At 40.9% G+C, this 18,799-nt stretch overlaps 1 protein-coding gene across 10 annotated transcripts in view; it reads left to right on the top strand.

The window, feature by feature from the left end:
- ATXN10 (ataxin 10) overlaps window positions 1–18,799 on the top strand; it is a 113,419-nt gene that overhangs the window by 80,471 nt on the left and 14,149 nt on the right. For all 10 annotated transcript variants that reach the window (XM_075442598.1, XM_075442615.1, XM_075442575.1 and 7 more), the window contains one exon: window positions 14,311–14,374. In XM_075442598.1, coding sequence (XP_075298713.1) covers window positions 14,311–14,374 — 64 coding nt within the window. The remainder of the gene's footprint in view (window positions 1–14,310; window positions 14,375–18,799) is intronic.

Genomic DNA, 18,799 nt, shown 5'->3' with positions numbered 1-18,799 from the left:
GTGACCCGAATTTGTTGCAGCCTTCGGACTTCAACAGCAGATTGTTCATTCAAGATGAGGTGAATGATTCTTTTCCTTCCTTCCACCCTATGCTCTGTATCTCCCGTAGTGATTCTTGTACTTAATTTGATTACAGTAAGAGAAATTAGACCTTGGGTCCCGTTGGCTTGGGCCATGGACACCCCCACCTCAACACATTCTGTGCAGGTAAACCTGTGTCAACTCATTGCTAGTTGGTTTGCAGATCTCTCAAACTGCAGCACGTTGTTTTGAAGCTGCTGTGCCCTGTTCCTGTATTAACCTCATGCCATTCTCTAGCTCCTAACCTTTTTCAGTAGTTTGTTTTCCTTGAAGATGGTTTTCAAAGCACAGATGGCTCTCAACCTGCAGGAGAGGTTGGTGAAGTGTTGCATTTATCTGGTGGTCGAAGGGTGCTCCAGGGGATAGCTGTTTGGAGTTAGAGGAATGCAGCTGAGCTGAGTTATGAAGCAAGTGGAGTATGTCATCCGAGAACTGGGGTCCTTGGCTGTCATGGGGGTGTAGTGTAAGGTGCAAGGATTTATTCTGCTCTTACATATTGGTGTGTTTGTAGATAATTGTTGGAGGCGGCCAAGTGGACTATTACACTAATGTAGCCTAGAGTCTGATTTGACTTGCTTTCTGAATCCTTTTGTGGTTTGCCGTTGGCAATTTGGGACTTTCCAGAACTAGAATGGAAAAATTATGAAAACTTTGTGCCACCAGAATCACGCTTTGTGATGACTGTCAGTGGGAAAACTCTCTAGCAGTTACTTTTTAACTGCAGTTACCTTAGCAAAAGGGGTTGCAAGTATCAAGAATGATGAACAGTCATTAAAGGATCAACGTTCAGATTTCTTTTTCAGTTAAAAAGGAAACACCATTATTAGCAAAATCCTGGAATTGCTGAGGATTTGGTTCTGTTTGTATAAAAGCTGTAAAGCAGACCCCAAACCGAAGTAAAAACCCTTTTTGTTCTGCAGTGTGAGGAACATTAAACACTTGAATAGCTTCCATGTGCAGGGATTTCCCCCACTTATTTAGTTAAGCTGATAAAGAATAACACTTTAATGCAACCATACCGGTTTACAAACCTTAGGTTAATATTTTTCTCTTTAAACGACAGAAAAGGCTGGTTTGTCATCTGCCCATACATCGATATTTTCCAAGTTTCATAACAGCATATAGTGCTGCCATTATAGGCTGGCAGTTCAAAACACCTTCTTTAGTACATCCATACTTCTCATTAAATGGCTAGTTTAAAAAATCAAAATTGGTTTGATTTCTCATCAGCTGTGTCTCGTATCAACTAGTCATTTAACTGTGTCTTATGCAAACTTGATTTTTTTAAAAAATCGGATTTATAAAATAACATTTGTTGAAATAGTAATTTTTTTTTCCCAGGGGGCTATAAACTGAGAGGAATGGACACATCATGTTACTGATGGTTAACTTGAATAAAGCCTCTCTTAAAGTATTTGAACACTTTTTACTTAGAAAAGTGTTTCATTCCGGGACTTCTCTTGCATTAATGTTACGAGATCTATAAAATATGTCACTGAAAGTCGTCTCTTTTCTTTTCACGTTCAGTTTCAATGTGTGAGAAATCATTTAGTCTGTCTGAGATACTGTTTTTGAGAGAGTATCGTCTTCAGGCCAAGTCCTAAGCCAAAAGAAGTAAAACGTGTGTCTGCAGTTGTCTTAGCAAATATGTGTGGCATTATTTCAGTCACGAAGAATTAAATTCAGTCAGACTTGTGAACAGCACTGAACTGCACCAAAAGTTACTCTGTTCATGTTCCAATCACTAGACATCTATGGTAATTTCTTACTTTTGACACCACGTACAAACAATTTGCTTTACTTTGCAGTAAATGCTTCCTGTGAAAGCACAGTACCAAGAAGAGGCATAAGAAATTTAAATATGTGAACTCCAGCACCTGTCAGTCAGTCTGGTGTTGCTACACATGGAGCAGATGTGGGAGCTTTTAATCAAAGTTGTTCCAGGTAATAAGGGCAGAAACTGAGAGCTGAGCGTGCAGAGCTTGTGAAGGAGGACTGAGAGCAGCTTGGTGTATGATCACGTTTAAAAGAGGACCTAGTTCTCGTTAGGAAGTGAAGCTGAACGCTTCGACCTTCTCTTACCTTTCCTGAATGTTCCAGTGAAAGCCATTGGGATTCATTTGTGTAGTGGGCGTTGAATAAATAAAAAGTGTACTGAATTTCACAGAATCACAGACTGGTCGGGGTTGGCAGGGACCTCTGTGGGTCACCCAGTCCAACCCCCTCCCGAAGCAGGGTCACCTACAACAGGCTGCACAGGACCTTGTCCAGGCAGGTCTTGAATATCTCCAGAGAAGGAGTTATAAAATTACTTGGAGGAAGAAATGAAAGGGCTTGACAGGGAAGTACTTAGACCAGGACTGAGACTTTGTATGGGATTATAAAATATAAAGGAAGCTAACAAACTACTTCTGAAAAATGAAAGGAAGCGTACTTGCTTGGCTTTATGTTTGAAATGACCTGCCACCTGCTCTCTTCTGGATGGAGAATACTCTGTGACTGGAAGGTGTCATCAAGGAAGACGTTATTCGGTCTCAGCAGAACAGTCTATGTCTAAAGCTTCTTTCCTCCCAGCTCGAGACTTGATTTGCACCTGCGTTAACCTCTCTTGAAACCATCAGTAAGCTGTACGTATCACCCGGGAGTCAAGTGAGACCAACCTATTGGTCTTGAAACAAAGCAATTATTGTAATTTCAAGATCTGATGGGTTTTTTTTTCCTTCGGAAGGACCGTAGTTCTCTTATTCATGTGTTTCTTTGAAAATGTAACATTTCATATAAAATGAAGCATGAAATTGGTATTGCTCAGTGAGAAGCATTATTTAGTGAGGTATTAAGTGATGGAGTTGTAAGGCTGGCTGCAGACTTCAGAAGGCTTCCCTGAGTAGTGTGATTGAAAACACAAGCAGCAAACACCATTAAGCTGTCTTCCACCTTCAGTAGTCAGCCGGGTCCCGCAGTCGACCATTTACAATTTCTGTAGAGTTCTCGAAAGGCATTTTAGAGTCCTTCCCTAAACATTTGCTTTATTTTACTATGCTTTAACCTAGTGAAAAATGTAATTATCATCAAGGAGAGCTTTATACTTAACAGGTAATGGAGTGCACGTCCGTTACACACATACTAGAAAATTGATGGTTTGTTCTTTGACCCGTCACTTAAATCTTGGAAGCTCCGCGTACGAGGGAATGTGGAAATGGAGAGCAGTGAGTGCCATTAATAATGTCTATGTGCTGTTTGCAATCTTCAAGCCTACTTAATAACTTTGCTCTTTACAGTTCCTTAAAAAATGTTATCGCTGCTGAAGTCACTTCATAATTGCAATAGGAAGCGGGGGAATGACGGGAAGCGGCCGCCGCTTGGGTGGTTGCGGTACTTTGCGTTTAGTCCGGAGGCTGCCGGCGCACCCCGAACGCGGCGGTGCTGAGCTGCGGATTTCTGCCATGAGATGCGGTGATCACCGGCACAAAGCGTCGTACATTTTGAAATCATGCTGGATGTTTCTCACACATCGTTTTCATCGTTTGAGTACCGTGTGTTGCTGTCTTCGTTACAGATTTTAAGTGTCTGACATTGAAATTTTTTTAAAACCTTGGTTCAAAGTGAAAGAAAAGGAGAATGCGCAGTAATGCTGAACTCATTAGAGCACAGAATGTCAGACTGACATTTATTTTTGCTTCCTGAATTCAGAACTTTCCAAGGAAGAGCTGTAATCCTTGACGTTGAGAGTGAGAACAATTTTGGAATACGGTAGTAATGTGGGAGAGTGATGACACATGTGGCCTCAGCGAGGGGGTATATTCATCAAAAGAGGGTGTGAATTTGAATTACTCCTGTTCCCACTCATTTGAAGTTGTAAGCAGCTGGCAGTTTTAGGGGCTATTTCAGCTGAGCTGGGTTTCAAGGAGCAATTGGAATGTTGAGAGAAGGTAGCAGCAAAGAAGGTGTGCGGGCGGTTGGGGGAGAGACGAAGTGCCAAAGTTGGCATCAATAATGAAGAGGTTAATAGAGAGTCCCAAGACTGCTGGGCAAATTTTTGGCTAGAAGCATGTGTGATCATGTGTGGAACGGTAATGAGGAAATCTTCAGCAGAATCATTCTGTGGTAATCTGTTTTTCTGTCAATGTCAAGGATTTTCAAAATTGGGATATTTTGTGGAATGGCTGGAATCTTCTCGCAGAAGGAAAGCGATTCCAACATAATACAAAACGTGAAACTGAAAAGGAAAAAAACCCACAAATATCCCCCCCACCCAAAAAAACCCACAGTACACCCAGCCAACAAAACAAAGTCCCTCATTTTAATTGAGATACGCTTAAAAGGCTTTGTTAAGCTTGACGTGGAAGACAAAACTACCGTAGTCACCAAAACAGTGGCAGCTTGCCAGAAAGACTTGGACCTTCCTGCTGCAATGGTGATTGTAATGGCTGAAATGAATGATGTGACTTACCCAACCTTTATATCTGTACTTTTTCAGAACTTTGGAGTAGCTTGAAGTCTTTCTCCTTTGGAACAAAATACAATTTTGAATTTTTAATGATCTTGGAGAAGTTGTGTCCTCAGCTCAGTTCTACTCCCATAGCAATTTTTACATTGAACTTCCTTAAACTTTATTTTTTTTGTTCTGATGAAGGAAAAAAAAATAGGAGAACTTCTTTTATAACAGTGATTTAAAAATGAGCAAACTAAGACTGTCTGATTGCTGGTTTTAGAGGACTGAGAGTAAGGTTGTGGGTGACTAGAAGTAGGGAAACACATACTCTGTTGTTGATGCGAATTTGTACAAATTGAACTGGTATAAAGCCCAGGAGTTGGATACTGGATGATGCTTAACACCAGTGTTTTCCCTTACTGCTGCTGCCAGGATAGGCAAAGACCAGACTAGCAAATATTGGGTATTTCAAGTGAAACCCGTCTCGTGTTGGACCTTACGTTATCCATGCTAAGTGGCAGATCTAAACCTAAAAACCACCAAGAACCTGATCCTCGTAGCAGCCTCCGTTTGTTACCGAAAAGTGGCTTCTGTTTCAGGAACTGTAAATAAGCCAACGATGACAGCTGAATTGTTTAAAAAGCAAATGAACCAAGTGTGTTACTGTCTCTTGCGGGGAACCTATTCTGAATTCGCAAGGGTTTCTATTATCATCTCAATGGCTGGAAACTCCTGTGTTTTGCTCTTGGAAAGACTACTGGAAAAAGTTACTCAACATCTGAGGTGGCTTGTTACCCTCTCCTAGTAGCTGGACACTCTAGCTTCTGCTTGTTTTGGCTCAGTCCTGACTGTGTGCTTGGTACCTTCATGTTCTCTTCCCTTCGCCCTCAGTAAGGCAAAACCTGTCATCTTCTAAACCCGTTCTCTTTGCAGAGTTTGAGGACATCGCAAAAGAATACCACTTTTGGATTTTTTTTTTAAGTATTTTTATTTTATCTCCCAGAAAGAGGCATGGGTTACATCTTTTGGTAGATTTGAAATAAACCTCACATCTCTCTGGGAAATAATGCTGAAGGAGGGAGAATATATTTGAAATTAATGTGGCAGGAACAACAAGTTTTGTTGCCATAATTTCTGAATTTCAAAAATTAAAATGTTAAATACATGCTTACCTAAATAGTGTAGTAGGTGGAAGAGTATTCTGGGGACACTGCCTTGACTGAGATGGATGTAAAATCTCTTTTAGCTCTCAAAGTCATTCACGCTGGTGCAAGGAGCTCTCAGACTAGCTAAGCAAGTCTGCTGTGATGTCCTGGAGAAAGGAGCCTCTGTCCACAAGTATTTCAGTGGATCTACAGGATGTGGTGAACTCCAATAATAGAGTTGATTGCCACAAGCCACAGCTGCCTCTATTCTAAGGCAGAGTGCCTGTAGTCTGCAGTAGACCCAGGAATCACAGAATCACAGAATGGTCGGGGTTGGAAGGGACCTCTGTGGGTCACCCAGCCCAACCCCCTGCCCAAGCAGGGTCACCCAGAGCAGGGGGCACAGGACCACGTCCAGGCGGGTCTGGAATATCTCCAGAGAAGGAGACTCCACAGCCTCCCTGGGCAGCCTGTGCCAGGGCTCCATCACCCTCAGAGGGAAGAAGTTCTTCCTCATGTTCAGACGGAACTTCCTGTGCCTCAGTTTGTGCCCGTTGTCCCTTGTCCTGTCGCTGGGCACCACTGAAAAGAGCTTGGCCCCATCCTCCTGACACCCACCCTGCAGATATCTATAAGCATATATTAGGTCCCCTCGCAGCCTTAATCCACTAAGGGATTAAAGTGTTCTCCTGTCCTTTGAAGTAGAATCTCCTGTGTATCTCTTGTCACTTCTGCTGCTTGGAAAAACAAAAACAAAGCAAAACAAAAAACTGAGACTCACAAATAAGAAAATCGAAATAACATTTTTCGGTACCATCATCGCTGCAGAGGAGCCAATTTGTGAACCTAACCAGCTGGTATATTCTTACTTCTATTGTGCAGCTCTGTTACTCATACTGAATTCTGGAATCTGTCCAGATGTCTAATTACTAATTACCTATCTTGTTGAGCAGGTCTTGGAGGATATTTGACTCCTGTTGGTCAGCCTGTTTGGTGGTAGGGCCTGAAGGGTACATTTCTCATTACGTAGACGTTAGGTAGTCCTCATGTGGTACATTCAGAAAGAATAAGACTTAAATGTATCTTTAATGATGACCAAAGATCGGCAACAAATGCCCGATGTGTATTTCATAGGATCATTTTTCTTTGGCATCATTTATTCTAGTATGATGTTCTGTCTGAGAAAGTCATGCAGACTTAGGGACCGAAGGGATTCGAAGGGTCATAACCGTTCACCTGTCCAGAGCTGGACTGCTTAGAGTATTCATGGTTAAGATTTGTTAGGTCATTTGTGGAGAGTTGCAATGTTGGATACAGCTCAAGGAATCTTTGAGACTCGTGTTTCAGTGTAATGCAGTGCTTGACTAGTTGTTACTGTTAGAAATTTTTTATGACTCTGTAGTGGGAACATTTTGGTTCGTTAGGCCCATTACTGCTTGTCCTCCAGAATGGAGATAATAGAATGTAAAGGTTGCAGGTTGCTGTGTTCACAAGCAAGCTTCTGCCATAGGTTAACCATGTTGCTTATGCTCTCTTTTTTTTTTTTTTTCCTGTGAATTGTGGGTTTTAGACCTCACTTTTGTTCCTTTTCTTCCCAGTCAGCCTAGAGATTTATTCAGTATATTGGATTGTGCAAAATTCTTACCTTTTACTCTTGAAAACATGAAGTTGTCTTCGTTTGTACAGTTGAGGAATCCTTTTTGTTTACTCTCAGGCATTAACTCAAAGTTCCATGAGTTTATAGGAATAAATTTATAAGAACCGTCTGGCATCCAAAATAAAAATTATTTTAAGATTTCCCTGTCATGTGAAGTCAGTGAACACGCAGGATTATTCCATCAATGGACAAGAAGCATATTTATTCTAGAACTGTTTCCATTTGTTACATACTCCGATAAATTGTTTCTGACAACTTTTTCCAGCTTTATAACTGAGAAAAGGTTGTATTAGGGTAGAAAGAATCTGATCTTCAGCTGGTGTGAGGAAAAGAATGGGCTGGTGCTTCTTTCCATTGTCTCAGCTCTTTCATTTTTGTTGGAGTGAGGTGGAAAAGAGACTTGCACAGTCATTCGGGCTGGACTGGATTTCAGGAGGTCTGTAGTCCAACCTCCTGCTCAAAGCTGAGCTCATAGCAGGTTGCTCAGGGCTTTTCTAGATAAGCCTTAAAGACCTCCCAGATGGAGAGCCCATGGTGTCTGTGGGCAACCTGCTCTGTATCCTCATAGGAAAGAACCTTCTGGGTTTCATTTTCATGACTGTATTTAAACTACTGTGAACCCAAGTCGGGAGAGCAGCTCTGATTTCTTAGTAACCTCTTTGTAGGTATGGGAAGGCTGCCATGAGGTTCTCCTGAAGCCGCCTCCTCTCCAGGCTAAAAAAACCCAGTTCCCTCAACCTCTCTTCACATGGCATAGCTTCAGCCCCTTGAGTAGGTTGCTGTGTTAATGAGTACCAAGGAGAATAATTGCTTCCCTTGATCTACTGGCTGTACTCCTGTTGATACAGCTTAAGATGCTGTTGTTTCATGTAAGGTGAGTGTTAATATCTTGATGATTCAGCTCTTGAGAAGTATATTTAAATGTAATCATTTCAGTAACCTAGGATACTAAGAGAAAAAAGAAAATATAGTCAATAGGTTTGTTTTCTGCGACCTTAATACGTTCTTTAGGTTTTCTGGGGTCATGCCATCCCAGCTGTGTTGTTCTTCCACTTCGGCCTTGCTTTACCTCCACCAGCTTTTATATTCATCAGAAGGTTTAAATCAATTTTATCAGAAAAATATGGGTATCAGAAATATTGTTGTACTCCTACTTTTTTTGCCTCTTAAGAATTGGCAAATAGGTAAGGGAGAAACCGAAAGTAGTGCTCCTGAGAGGGGTCATTGGGTAGTGGCAGCTTAATCCCTGATGAGCCGCAAACTAAGGCTGACATCTGGCAACCGCTCGGCACATCTGTACCTGTGAACCGTGTGCTGCTGCTGGCGTGCTTTGCGACACTGCTAGCTGTGTGACAGAACTAGGAGCAGTGCAGGCAGCGAAGTGAAGGAGCCAAGTCCATAATAATGTGAAGTTTGTCAGTTTTATTGCTCCCAGAAACCTGATTTCTTTGAAGTTCCGCAATGTGAATTGAAGTTTAAGCGTTGTTGGAGACAGACTCTGGTAGGAAACTGGTGATCTGTAATGAATGTCGTATCTGGAGTTTTTCCATGTGAATGGTTCGTGCTTGTTCCCATTTTCTGACTTGTTTCTAGAGTATGTGTGTTCTCCCCCCAGCTGCTTTGGAAACGAGAGATTTTTCTTTCTATCCGTCAATGTACTTATCAGTAACATGTAAAAAGAAGAGAGAGTGTTAGCATGAATTACTCAAAAACTGTTAGTAGTCCACTTCTATTTATGAGAATGCATTTCCTTTTGTGTGTCTCTAGTTAGACCAAACAAAACTTGTAAGAAGTAGAAGTATTTCCGTGGCTGAAGCAAACACATTTCTCCTTCTGCCTGCTGCATCGACTGAAGACTGAGAATTGGTCGCATTCTGGTGGTAGAATAATTTATGTTCAAGCTGTTGTTATCTAAAGGCATAGATGTTCTTTTTGCATAATAGTACTCTTTTAGTTGACTAGGTGATGTTTCTAATGCCTGAAGTATTAATGACTTTTTGAAGAGATTATTTTTGCTGGAGGTTTTCTGTTCCTGTCTGTGTAGTTGCCGGACCTGGAAGTGGCAGTTGCATTTTGCTAGATGCACGCCGACTCAGCAACAAGCACTGTCATGCTCGGAGAATTTGCATTCCTGCCCCTGAGTTTGGCTCCATTGCTGCTAGAGGGAAAGAGTCAAGAAACAGTCTAAGGTTAATTTATACTTTTTCTGGGCTCTGCTGTGAGTGGTTGTGTTAATGATAATTACTTCTGTGAACTTCATAAGAAAATACTGGGAGATTATCAGAAGTAGTTCTGTTCAGGCAGATATCCTTAATTATGCTAGTGACCTTATTTATAGATTAGTCAACAAATGTGAATTCTGTAAAATAACATAAAAGCTTTAATTTTGGTCTGAATATTTTCATTGGTTATCAAGAGAAGAAGCATAGCTTTTTCTATGGGACTGACATGTCCTAAACCATCCAAATAAAACACCATGTTCTTCCTTGGCCATGGGCGTAAATGGGCTGGGCTGATCTCTGTCATAAACTCTTGTTTAATATTCATATAGCACCTCTGCCTGCATGGGCTTCTGTTTAGTGTCTGGTTTAAGTAATTGAACTAAATTATTAAATTCCAGGTACAGAGAAAGAGAAAAAAAACTAGCAGTCACTTTGTCACTGGGGAAGGCATTTTCTTTTAAGTCTAATAGATTTAAATTTCTCTCTGGCATGTTACCAATCTTCATTATGTTTCAGACAAGTACAGAAAACAAGTGGAACAGCAACATAAAGCTGTGTTGTGAAAGACATCTTTTATAACTGGCAGAGATGGATGCCTGCCTTTGAATGCTAGACATTTGATTTTTCTGCTTTTTAAAAAACAATTTGTTTGATTTTTCTGCTTTTTAAAAAACAATTTGTTTGATTTTTCTGCTTTTTAAAAAACAATTTCAGAAGACTGACGTGGTAACATACCCTGGTTTTGGTTAAAACAGAACCGATTCTCTTTCACTGAATCTTCCTTACAGCTAAGTTCTTCTAAGCAACTGCATTTTCCTGAAGATGGCTCCGTGTTTTGCAGTCGGTGCCCGCTCCAAAGCTGGTTGTAGTCTTACTGAGCTAACGGTGGGAGAGGAATGCAGCAAAAGGCCCCTGTTTATAATTATCACTGTAGCAGCCCAGGTCACCGACAGATCTCTCGGGTCCCACAAGCGAGGGGTTGGAAGGGGTCGGTCATACCTGCGGGGAGGGGCGGACAGGACAGGTGACCCCATGATGAGCAGCGTGGTGTTCCACGCCGTGCACGTCGTGCTCGGTTTCAAGCTGGGGGATCACGAGGGTCTTGCTCCCTTCGGCCACGGCCACCTTCTCAAGAGGACCCTGCTCGTTGTTCTACCTGCGATCCTGATCCGGATCCCCATCCGTGCACGCCTGAGTCCGGCTCCCGTCTGCTGCGGAGGCCGGACTGGGACTGCCTGGTGGCACCCGGCTCTGGGAAACTCAGTATCGGTTTCGTATATTTTGCATTATTTTTCTTAATATTATTAGTATTAGTAGTTTTCTTAGCAAACCTTTTTATATTCAGTTTGTAAGACTCTCTCCCTTTTCCTCCTTTTCCCTTCCTCTGGTGGGAGGGTGGGGGTTAATGGAGAGGATCTGTCACTTATTGACGCCCTGCTTTAACCTGTGACAGAACATCAGGGCAAAATTTTTGGTACTGACTGGGCTGAAGCACTAGAGGTGACTAGTGCAGGGCTGTATTTTTTTTTTTAATTTTAAACTTAAGTAACCTTTAGAATTAGCTTAAATGTGCTTGAGATTTCAGCCTACACATAGATTGCAGCTTCATTTATTGTTTCAGTGTAGTTCAGAATAAAGTATTATAGTTCTTCATAATAAAATAACCTTGTGGTTTTGTTACAGTCCGGTGCAGTTCCGTGTTATTGGTCAGCTGTGTTGTCAATAAGGTAAATGCAGTATAGATGAAGTGATCTTTTGTAACACAGGCCAATGTCAGGAATAATGGTTACAAGACAGACGCCAGAACTGTCCTATCCCTTAGTTTCTGTCTATAACTTCTTGCAAAATCTGGATGGATTACAGCCAGTTTCACACCAGCCACTACATGTTTTCTTCCCAGGATATTTGTCCACCTTGTTTAAAGTGAGATTTGGGGCTTGTGCAATATTGACTCCTTTTCCAAGCCTTGCAGAAGATCCCTGCAAAAGGTGCACTTGCTTCACTCTGCATTTTGCAGACATTTCTCTTCAAAGGAAAAACTCTGAGGCCAACAGTTGGAAAATTTCACTAACCCCCTTGTATTGGGCAGTTTAGTTACAATAAATCTGTGTAAGAGGTTGAGAGCTAGGTTGGTGGTTTCTCGATGTTTACAAAATCTGCTGCTATGGGAGGTTACGGCAGATGAGAGTTGAGAAGATTTGAGAGACTCACCATGCAAGTGGGACAAACCTGGTGGGGGCCAGTGGTTCCGTCCTTTGTCTGTGGCACTTTCGTTGCAGAAATGGCTCTGCCACATGCAGAGCAATTGCTGAACTGGCTCACGTTGCCACCCAGATCATGACAGTACATTGGCATGAATTTTATGTTACCATCAAATGCTGTTTCAGTGGATCACTGATGGTTCGGGAGCAGCTGGCGTAGACTGGATCTTCTCTAGTAGTGGTTGCTCAGCAGTCGGAGCTCTTCACCTCAGGAGTCACTCTGAGAATTACATAGATTTGTCTTGGGAGGGTACGTTGTGAGGTTTCTTCTCCTTGCTTCATGCCACTGTGTAGTAAGTCACAGGTGACATACTAAAGCTGGCATCATGGTGGCAAAAGCTATGCCTAACCTGGCCAGATTATATGGACAGTTCAAATGTATGACGTTCATGAGTCTCTCAGGGGGTGCCTAAGGCAGTGGTAGTTAGCAGCTGGTTTTTACCTTAAGGTGTCACTAAGGCTGTGGTTTGCTGCTGCTGTTTCCACTTAACTTTGAAGATATCTCATTATATTCCCACAGTAACTTTTTGAAGCACGTTGTGTGGATTTTAATTCAAATTTTCTTTGCCCCGAGTACGTACTTGCTCTGTTAACCAAATGTCCCATTTGAATCAAGCTGGAACGGGTTGCGGGGTTTATTTCAGTGGACAGCACTGAATCTAGATGAATGTGCCCAGTTCAGCGTTTCACTGATGGAAAATAAAAGGTAACGTTGTAGGCGTATCAGAGTTTGGCCACAGCGTGAAAATCAAAGAACTAGCGTTTCCCAAGCGTGCACAAGTATTACTGAGAGGTCACTGCTTGTTCAGGCTTTGAAGTAGGACATCATACGTGGTCCATGACCTTTGGAGAAAACACGAAAATTTTATGGAAAGAATGGATGTATTAAAACTTGCATTATTAACTGCATTTCGTGTAGGTTTAGTTCTGCATCTTAGCACAGGTGTACTAGTTAGGTCTTTGCTTTTCTTACATGTGAGCTTTGCCTGTTTGTGTGTCTGTCTCAGTTGCTGTTACTTTCTCATGGGATGTCTTGCGACTCTGCAGTAAGATTATCTGAAAAGGAACTTGTAAGAGGGCTGTGCTCAGACTTGTCTCTTAATTCAGTTTTACTGATTGATAATCTGTTTTGGATTTCATATCTAAATCTCTTCCCACCTAACTCGCCTTTCTTACCGTAGAACTTGCATTTCAGAAAGCTGATTTATCCTGCAGTGTAAACTTAGTGATTTGTTGTTTACATGGTACATAAAAACACATCTTATTTTGGGAAGAAAAAGGTGGAAGAGAGAATCCCATCATCAAGCCACAACCTAAATTAACATTCTGTCCAAATTCCTTTGCCTGACAGTTCTTGGTTTGAAAATAAATTGTAAGAAATTAAAGAATTTAAGATTTGGACAAGTACATTTTGGCTATCACAGAATCATACAATGGTTGATGTTGGGACTTCTGGAGAAACCTCTTCTCCAACCTCCCTGCTGAGATGTGGAGCAGGTTCCCCAGGACAGTGTCTGAGTGGTGTAAAGAATATAAGTAATATACAGGTGTAGGAATATAAACAATTAAACCTCATGCTCTCAAGTCTTTTTGAAAGAAAATTTAAAAAAAATAAAAGCTTATGTGTCTTAAGAAGGTATTTCCAGTGTTGAAATTTGGAGGTAATTTAGAAAAGGTTTTCATTTAAAGAAGTAGCACTTTCTAAAACTATAAATATACATGATGATGTATGGTGTTACGGTGTACCTTATAAGTCTAGATAAGTTTGTCATGGAATATGCTTTTCTTAAGATGATTATGCTACATATTTATTGCTGACATCAGCTCATCCTGAGTTCTTGGTAGTGTGGGTATGTATGTATGTGTGAGTGTGTTAGGGTTATAGGTTGCTATCTCACACACACATACAAATGTGTTAGTGTAATTTGTGTTTTTACCTGTGTATATATATAACATAAAATAAGACAGATCTCATCTTTGCTGGGTTGCTGATAACATAATGAACACCTCAAAGGAAAGAAGTCAGTGTCTCTTACTTGATATCAAGCATTTGTGCTCGGGTACATACAGGTGACACATTGCTTTTGAAGGTTGCGTAGATACAGAAGACAGAGAAGACGTGGCCTCATGCTAACTTGTGTGCAAGTGTGTATGTATTTTTTAACTTTTTTTCCCTATTTTTTTTCACTCAGTAGTTTTTCATGGTTCTTCCTTCTGGAAGCAAGCATGAGCTGTCAATAAGCATAGCTTTTCTGGCTCAGTGTGAGAAGCATGACATAGAAAATACCTCAGCCAAAAACATGCTAAATGAAGGAAGAATGTGAAATTAATGTCTGCCTGTGTTACTATTTTGTGATGCTTGCTTCTGATAATACCAGATTTACTCTGCAATTCATGTTAACATGTTTAATACTTTTGATGAAACAAACATCCATGTTGTGTTATGTTCTTGCATGAAACATCATTAGTATTGTTGAGACATCTGTTAAATTAAACTTTTGATTTTATTTAGGTTTATGAGTTAGATGGCATCCCCTTGATCTTGGACAACTGCAGCGTTGATGACAACAATCCTTGTATCCTTTACAAAATAATTCTAATTATTGACTATGACTCGTAAGGAAAGGGCGGGGGGGTTAATATATTTATGGCAGCAATGCTTTCACTTGGTACCTAAGTCTAACTGATCTCATGAGTTTCTAGGTTTTATTTAAATGCTTGGCTCAGAATTGAGCAAACTCATAAATATGCTTTCATGAACTGGATTCTAAGTAAGCTGAACTGTGGTTATATTCTGTGTCCTAAAATAATAAATATTACTGGTTTACAAATGTCAATTCAGAGGGCTAACTGTGATAGAAATCTGAATTAAGACTATGTTTGCTGGTTATCAGATCTTGGAGCTTTTCTTCAACTAATCTATTCAATAGACCAAAATAAGTACCTCATCAATTCTATATGCTTATTAAATCAGACTGGAGAACTTACTCCAAGCACAGAGACAAGACTAGCAAGCTGTGATGAAAATGTGTATAGTTGAGAGAATTAATGATGCAGGTTACTGAAATGTTGGGGAGATTTTAATATAAACAGCAATTTGATTCGTATTTGGGAATTCTTTTCCTGGGGTTAAAGAGCAGAGACTTTCCAGGGTAGATGACTCGTAGAGGGAAATAACTTTATTTCGAAGAAAAACAGTTGTTCAGCAGACTTATCTATCTCTCCATGAACTGCATAGTAATCCTGCTGGTGTGTTCAGTGAGGGAGCTATGATTTTCTGTCATGTAATAATTAGCTCCTTACGAGTTTCTAATATCGCTATCTGGAAATCAGATGCCTTTCCTGTCTAGAGTAATGTCAGCTTTCTTATACTGAAAGCATGAAACAGGTTCTATAAATTAACTTTTCAGAAAAAACTCTTTCTAAGAAGTATGATAAAACCAATAAAAAGCTGTGAAAATGTTACATCTTCTCATAGTCGTGTGCCGTAGAACATCTACATATAAATATATCTTAAAAGAATGATGAAAAAAATTACAAAATAATGTAGGGGCAGATGGTTAGCAAAATGTTAACGAGCTGGGTGGAGGAGCAATGGTCGTCAAGTACCCTCCAAGTTACTCACTTTGTTGCTTTATATGCAAGGTTTTCACATTCATCACCGTTCCTGTAGTAGTTGCAGCCCTGGCAGTGTGTCTCTTGACAGTGCACCGAGTAGCAGAGCTGTAGTTCCACGGTCCCATTCTGATCAGGGGCACTGCTGGATGTGGTGGGAAGGGCTGGGGAAGTCACCTTTCCCCAAGCAGAAGAGCAGCCCTGAGAAAAACCAGTAGGGAGTTTTGATCCAGGGTTCCTTTTTGCTGGAAAGCGTAGCTGTGCAACGACTTTCAGAACTTCTTTCTAGGATTAATCTTTCATTTTAGCTGTTAGTAAAAGAGGATAAAGTTCAAGGCCTTCAAAGGGCAGAATTGTAATGATCTTGAGGAAGAACTTCTTCCCTCTGAGGGTGACGGAGCACTGGAACAGGCTGCCCAGGGAGGTTGTGGAGTCTCCTTCTCTGGAGATATTCAAGACCCGCCTGGACGAGGTCCTCTGCAGCCTGCTGTAGGTGACCCTGCTTCAGCAGGAGGGTTGGACTAGATGACCCACAGAGGTCCCTTCCAACCCCTACTATTCTGTGATTCTGTGATCTTGAACAAAATGAAAATAAAATACCATGGGAGCCTTTACTGCAGTTCGAGCAATGTGGAACTTCTTACACCTTTTGATCCAGGCTGACATTTTATGGCTGTCCTATAAACTTCTTACCAGAGGATAAAACTTTGCTCTGCTTGCTTTTTAAAGATTTACTAGACGTAATGACACCTCTTAATATGAGTTTTCACCACTGACCCCTAGCATACAGTATTCAAGTGTATGACAAAGTAGCGCTTGGGCAGAGGCAGGACTAGTTTGCTGTGTCAGCTTTTGGAGCACAGCTTCCTGCTACTACTCTGTTTGTAGCTTTGACCTAGAGGTATTCCTGGTGCTCTTGTGCTACGTGAAGTTAATGCTTCCCTGCTTCTCTCCTGCCTCCAACACTCCTGATCTGCTGCGTTCTCAGCGTGTCTTGTGCAGAGCGGCAGGAGTTTGCAGTTTCTGTGTCTCCACTTTCATCTGCTTTGCAGCATATTCAGCTCCTTCTAGACACCACCAGCCGAGTCCGTAGGAGCACGTAGGTGCCTGACTCCGTGGCATAAGGTTCCTCTGAAGAGATGTGGCTGCTGATCTCCTCCCTCCGCGCACCCAGGCCCGTCTGGCACAGATCCATTTTGTGATATTTGTAAACCAGAGCAATGCTTTTACGAAGATCTGAAAGCTGACTTCCTACAATTGGCTGCGTTGTAACTTTGTGATCCAGAGTGAAGATATTTTGTCTCTTTTTCTCTTTTCAAGGAAGATGAATGAAAAGGAAGTGTTTAGGCAGCTCTTGAGCTGGGTGTTGACAGAGTTGCCCAAATTTGAATGCAGTCGCTCAGTGGTGCTGCAGTTTGCCAGAGTGATGTAGAAAGCTGCAAGGGACATCTCGGTGTAGCTCTTCAGCCGCGGTTCCTCCAGGCACTCGTGTCCAGAAGCTTCTCTTTACGCTCTTTTTTCTAGTGCCTGTTTTTGTGGTTTCAGGCTGTGTTACTCAGATTTCTCCTTGGATAAAGCTGACTGGAAAAAGTTTCATCCAGATTCCTTTTGTGTAAGAACTTCTTAGGTTTCCTAGTGAAGTCTTTGTAGGTGCACATTTTTGTTTGAGCTTTATCTGTTTTGGAGACACCCAAGCCCTACAGTTAAGATGTCGTTATGTTTTTCTGCTGAAAACGAAGAAAATATACTGATTTTTCTACATTTTACTAACTAAGTTCTGCCTCCAAATTACACATACAAAATCTTCCAAAGAAAGATGTAACTTTTGTGGTAGGAGTGACAGGATTTTTTTTTCTGGAGGGAAAAAAATACAATTTCTCCAAAATATGCGATTCATCAGGAGAAGCTGATCTGCCATGCTAGATGTTAAAAGAGCTCTTTATGACCTTTGAGAGGATAAATCTTTTTATTCGTAGCATATGGAAGCATACTGAAAGAGGAAATGGGTCTGCTCTTATCCTAAAATAAATCCCTTTGTAAACCTGTCATTACCTTCAAATTGCATCCTTTGAGTTCCTGAACAGTTCTATAATGTGCGTGGAAATATCAGGAGGTTCGCTGCCTATGGGATTGCTGGCTGAGGTTCAGCTGATGTGTTTGCATTGTTTGAACTTTTTAGATTTGAATTCATCTTTCAGTGCTCAGTTTGGGAGAATGGTTATCTTGTCTAATTATATCTCAGACTTGTATCTTTTACATTTATGGTAACAAATAGTATTTTTTCCTTCAAGGTATTTCATGGGTGAAAGCAACATAAACCCCCCACTTTCGTTAGTAACGGACATGAAGATAATTATGGACAGTTAAGAACAAATTTGCTGTACCTCTTGCAGTTATTTGGTGTTTTAAATTTTCAGCTACTATAACTTTATATGGTTCCAAGAAAAGTCAATGGAGAAATGCTGAAAGATGCCAGACTTTCAACTGTTACCTATTAGGCTTTCAGCACAGGGGAAAAGGTAGACAGAGTGAGATGGGGAGATGCAGTTCGTTATAGACCTCAGGGTCTGAAGAGTTAAACTTCAGAGAAGCTGGAATGTCACTTTAGCTCTCTCTATACCTTTTAAATATTTCATCTTGGACTGGCTGTGTCCTAATCATAGCTGTCCTTCTGTATTGGAAAAAGGGTGTTGCAAAGTGCAGGTGGACTCGTTTACCTTTAGATTGAGGAGAGGTTCTGTCATGAGAGAGATTTTTGGTTTTGAAAACTCAGTTTCTTGTTCTGCTTATGAAAAGTTGGGAGTGTTGTACTTTATTTATGTAACCTGTGTTTAAAAACAAATAAATTAAACCTGCCACAGAATAGCAGAGTGGATTGGAGATGCCTATCTAGGTAATACTTGTAAAAAAATTACTCCAGATCCTGCTTTTCAGGTTATTTGGGTTGAAAAGGTGTTCTGAATTCAAATATCTTCTATTTTGCTCTCTGAGCCACCATCTTCCTCATCTCTGACAGGCTCGAAGTGAGAAGTTCTTGTCTGTTACCTCATCCTAAACTCTTACTGCTCCTTCCAGCTTCGTTTCTGACCTTTCACAGATTGCACTTGCTTAAGGCAGACGTAAGGAGGGAGCCCAGCCCGGTCTGATCAGAAGACTGTTGACCCTAGTCATACAAAAAAGGTGCTTATGAAAGACTTTATTTAAACTAACCTGTTTATCATTGAAAACTTTTCAGTTTACCTTCACTAAGTTGTCTGTATTATTATTTTAGGAAAAAACATATTATCCAAAGTACTGAAATGTAACAGCTGTTAGTTAGTGGTAAAACTTGAAAATTAGAAGTGAAATGCAGTTTTGGAAATGGAATATTCTTGTTTTTTCAGTAT

This window comes from Opisthocomus hoazin, chromosome 1 (genome assembly GCF_030867145.1).
Source record: "Opisthocomus hoazin isolate bOpiHoa1 chromosome 1, bOpiHoa1.hap1, whole genome shotgun sequence".
NCBI classification, from domain to species: Eukaryota; Metazoa; Chordata; class Aves; order Opisthocomiformes; family Opisthocomidae; genus Opisthocomus; species Opisthocomus hoazin.
Note: the sequence above shows the minus strand (reverse complement) of the source record. Positions and strands in the feature narration are given on the sequence as shown.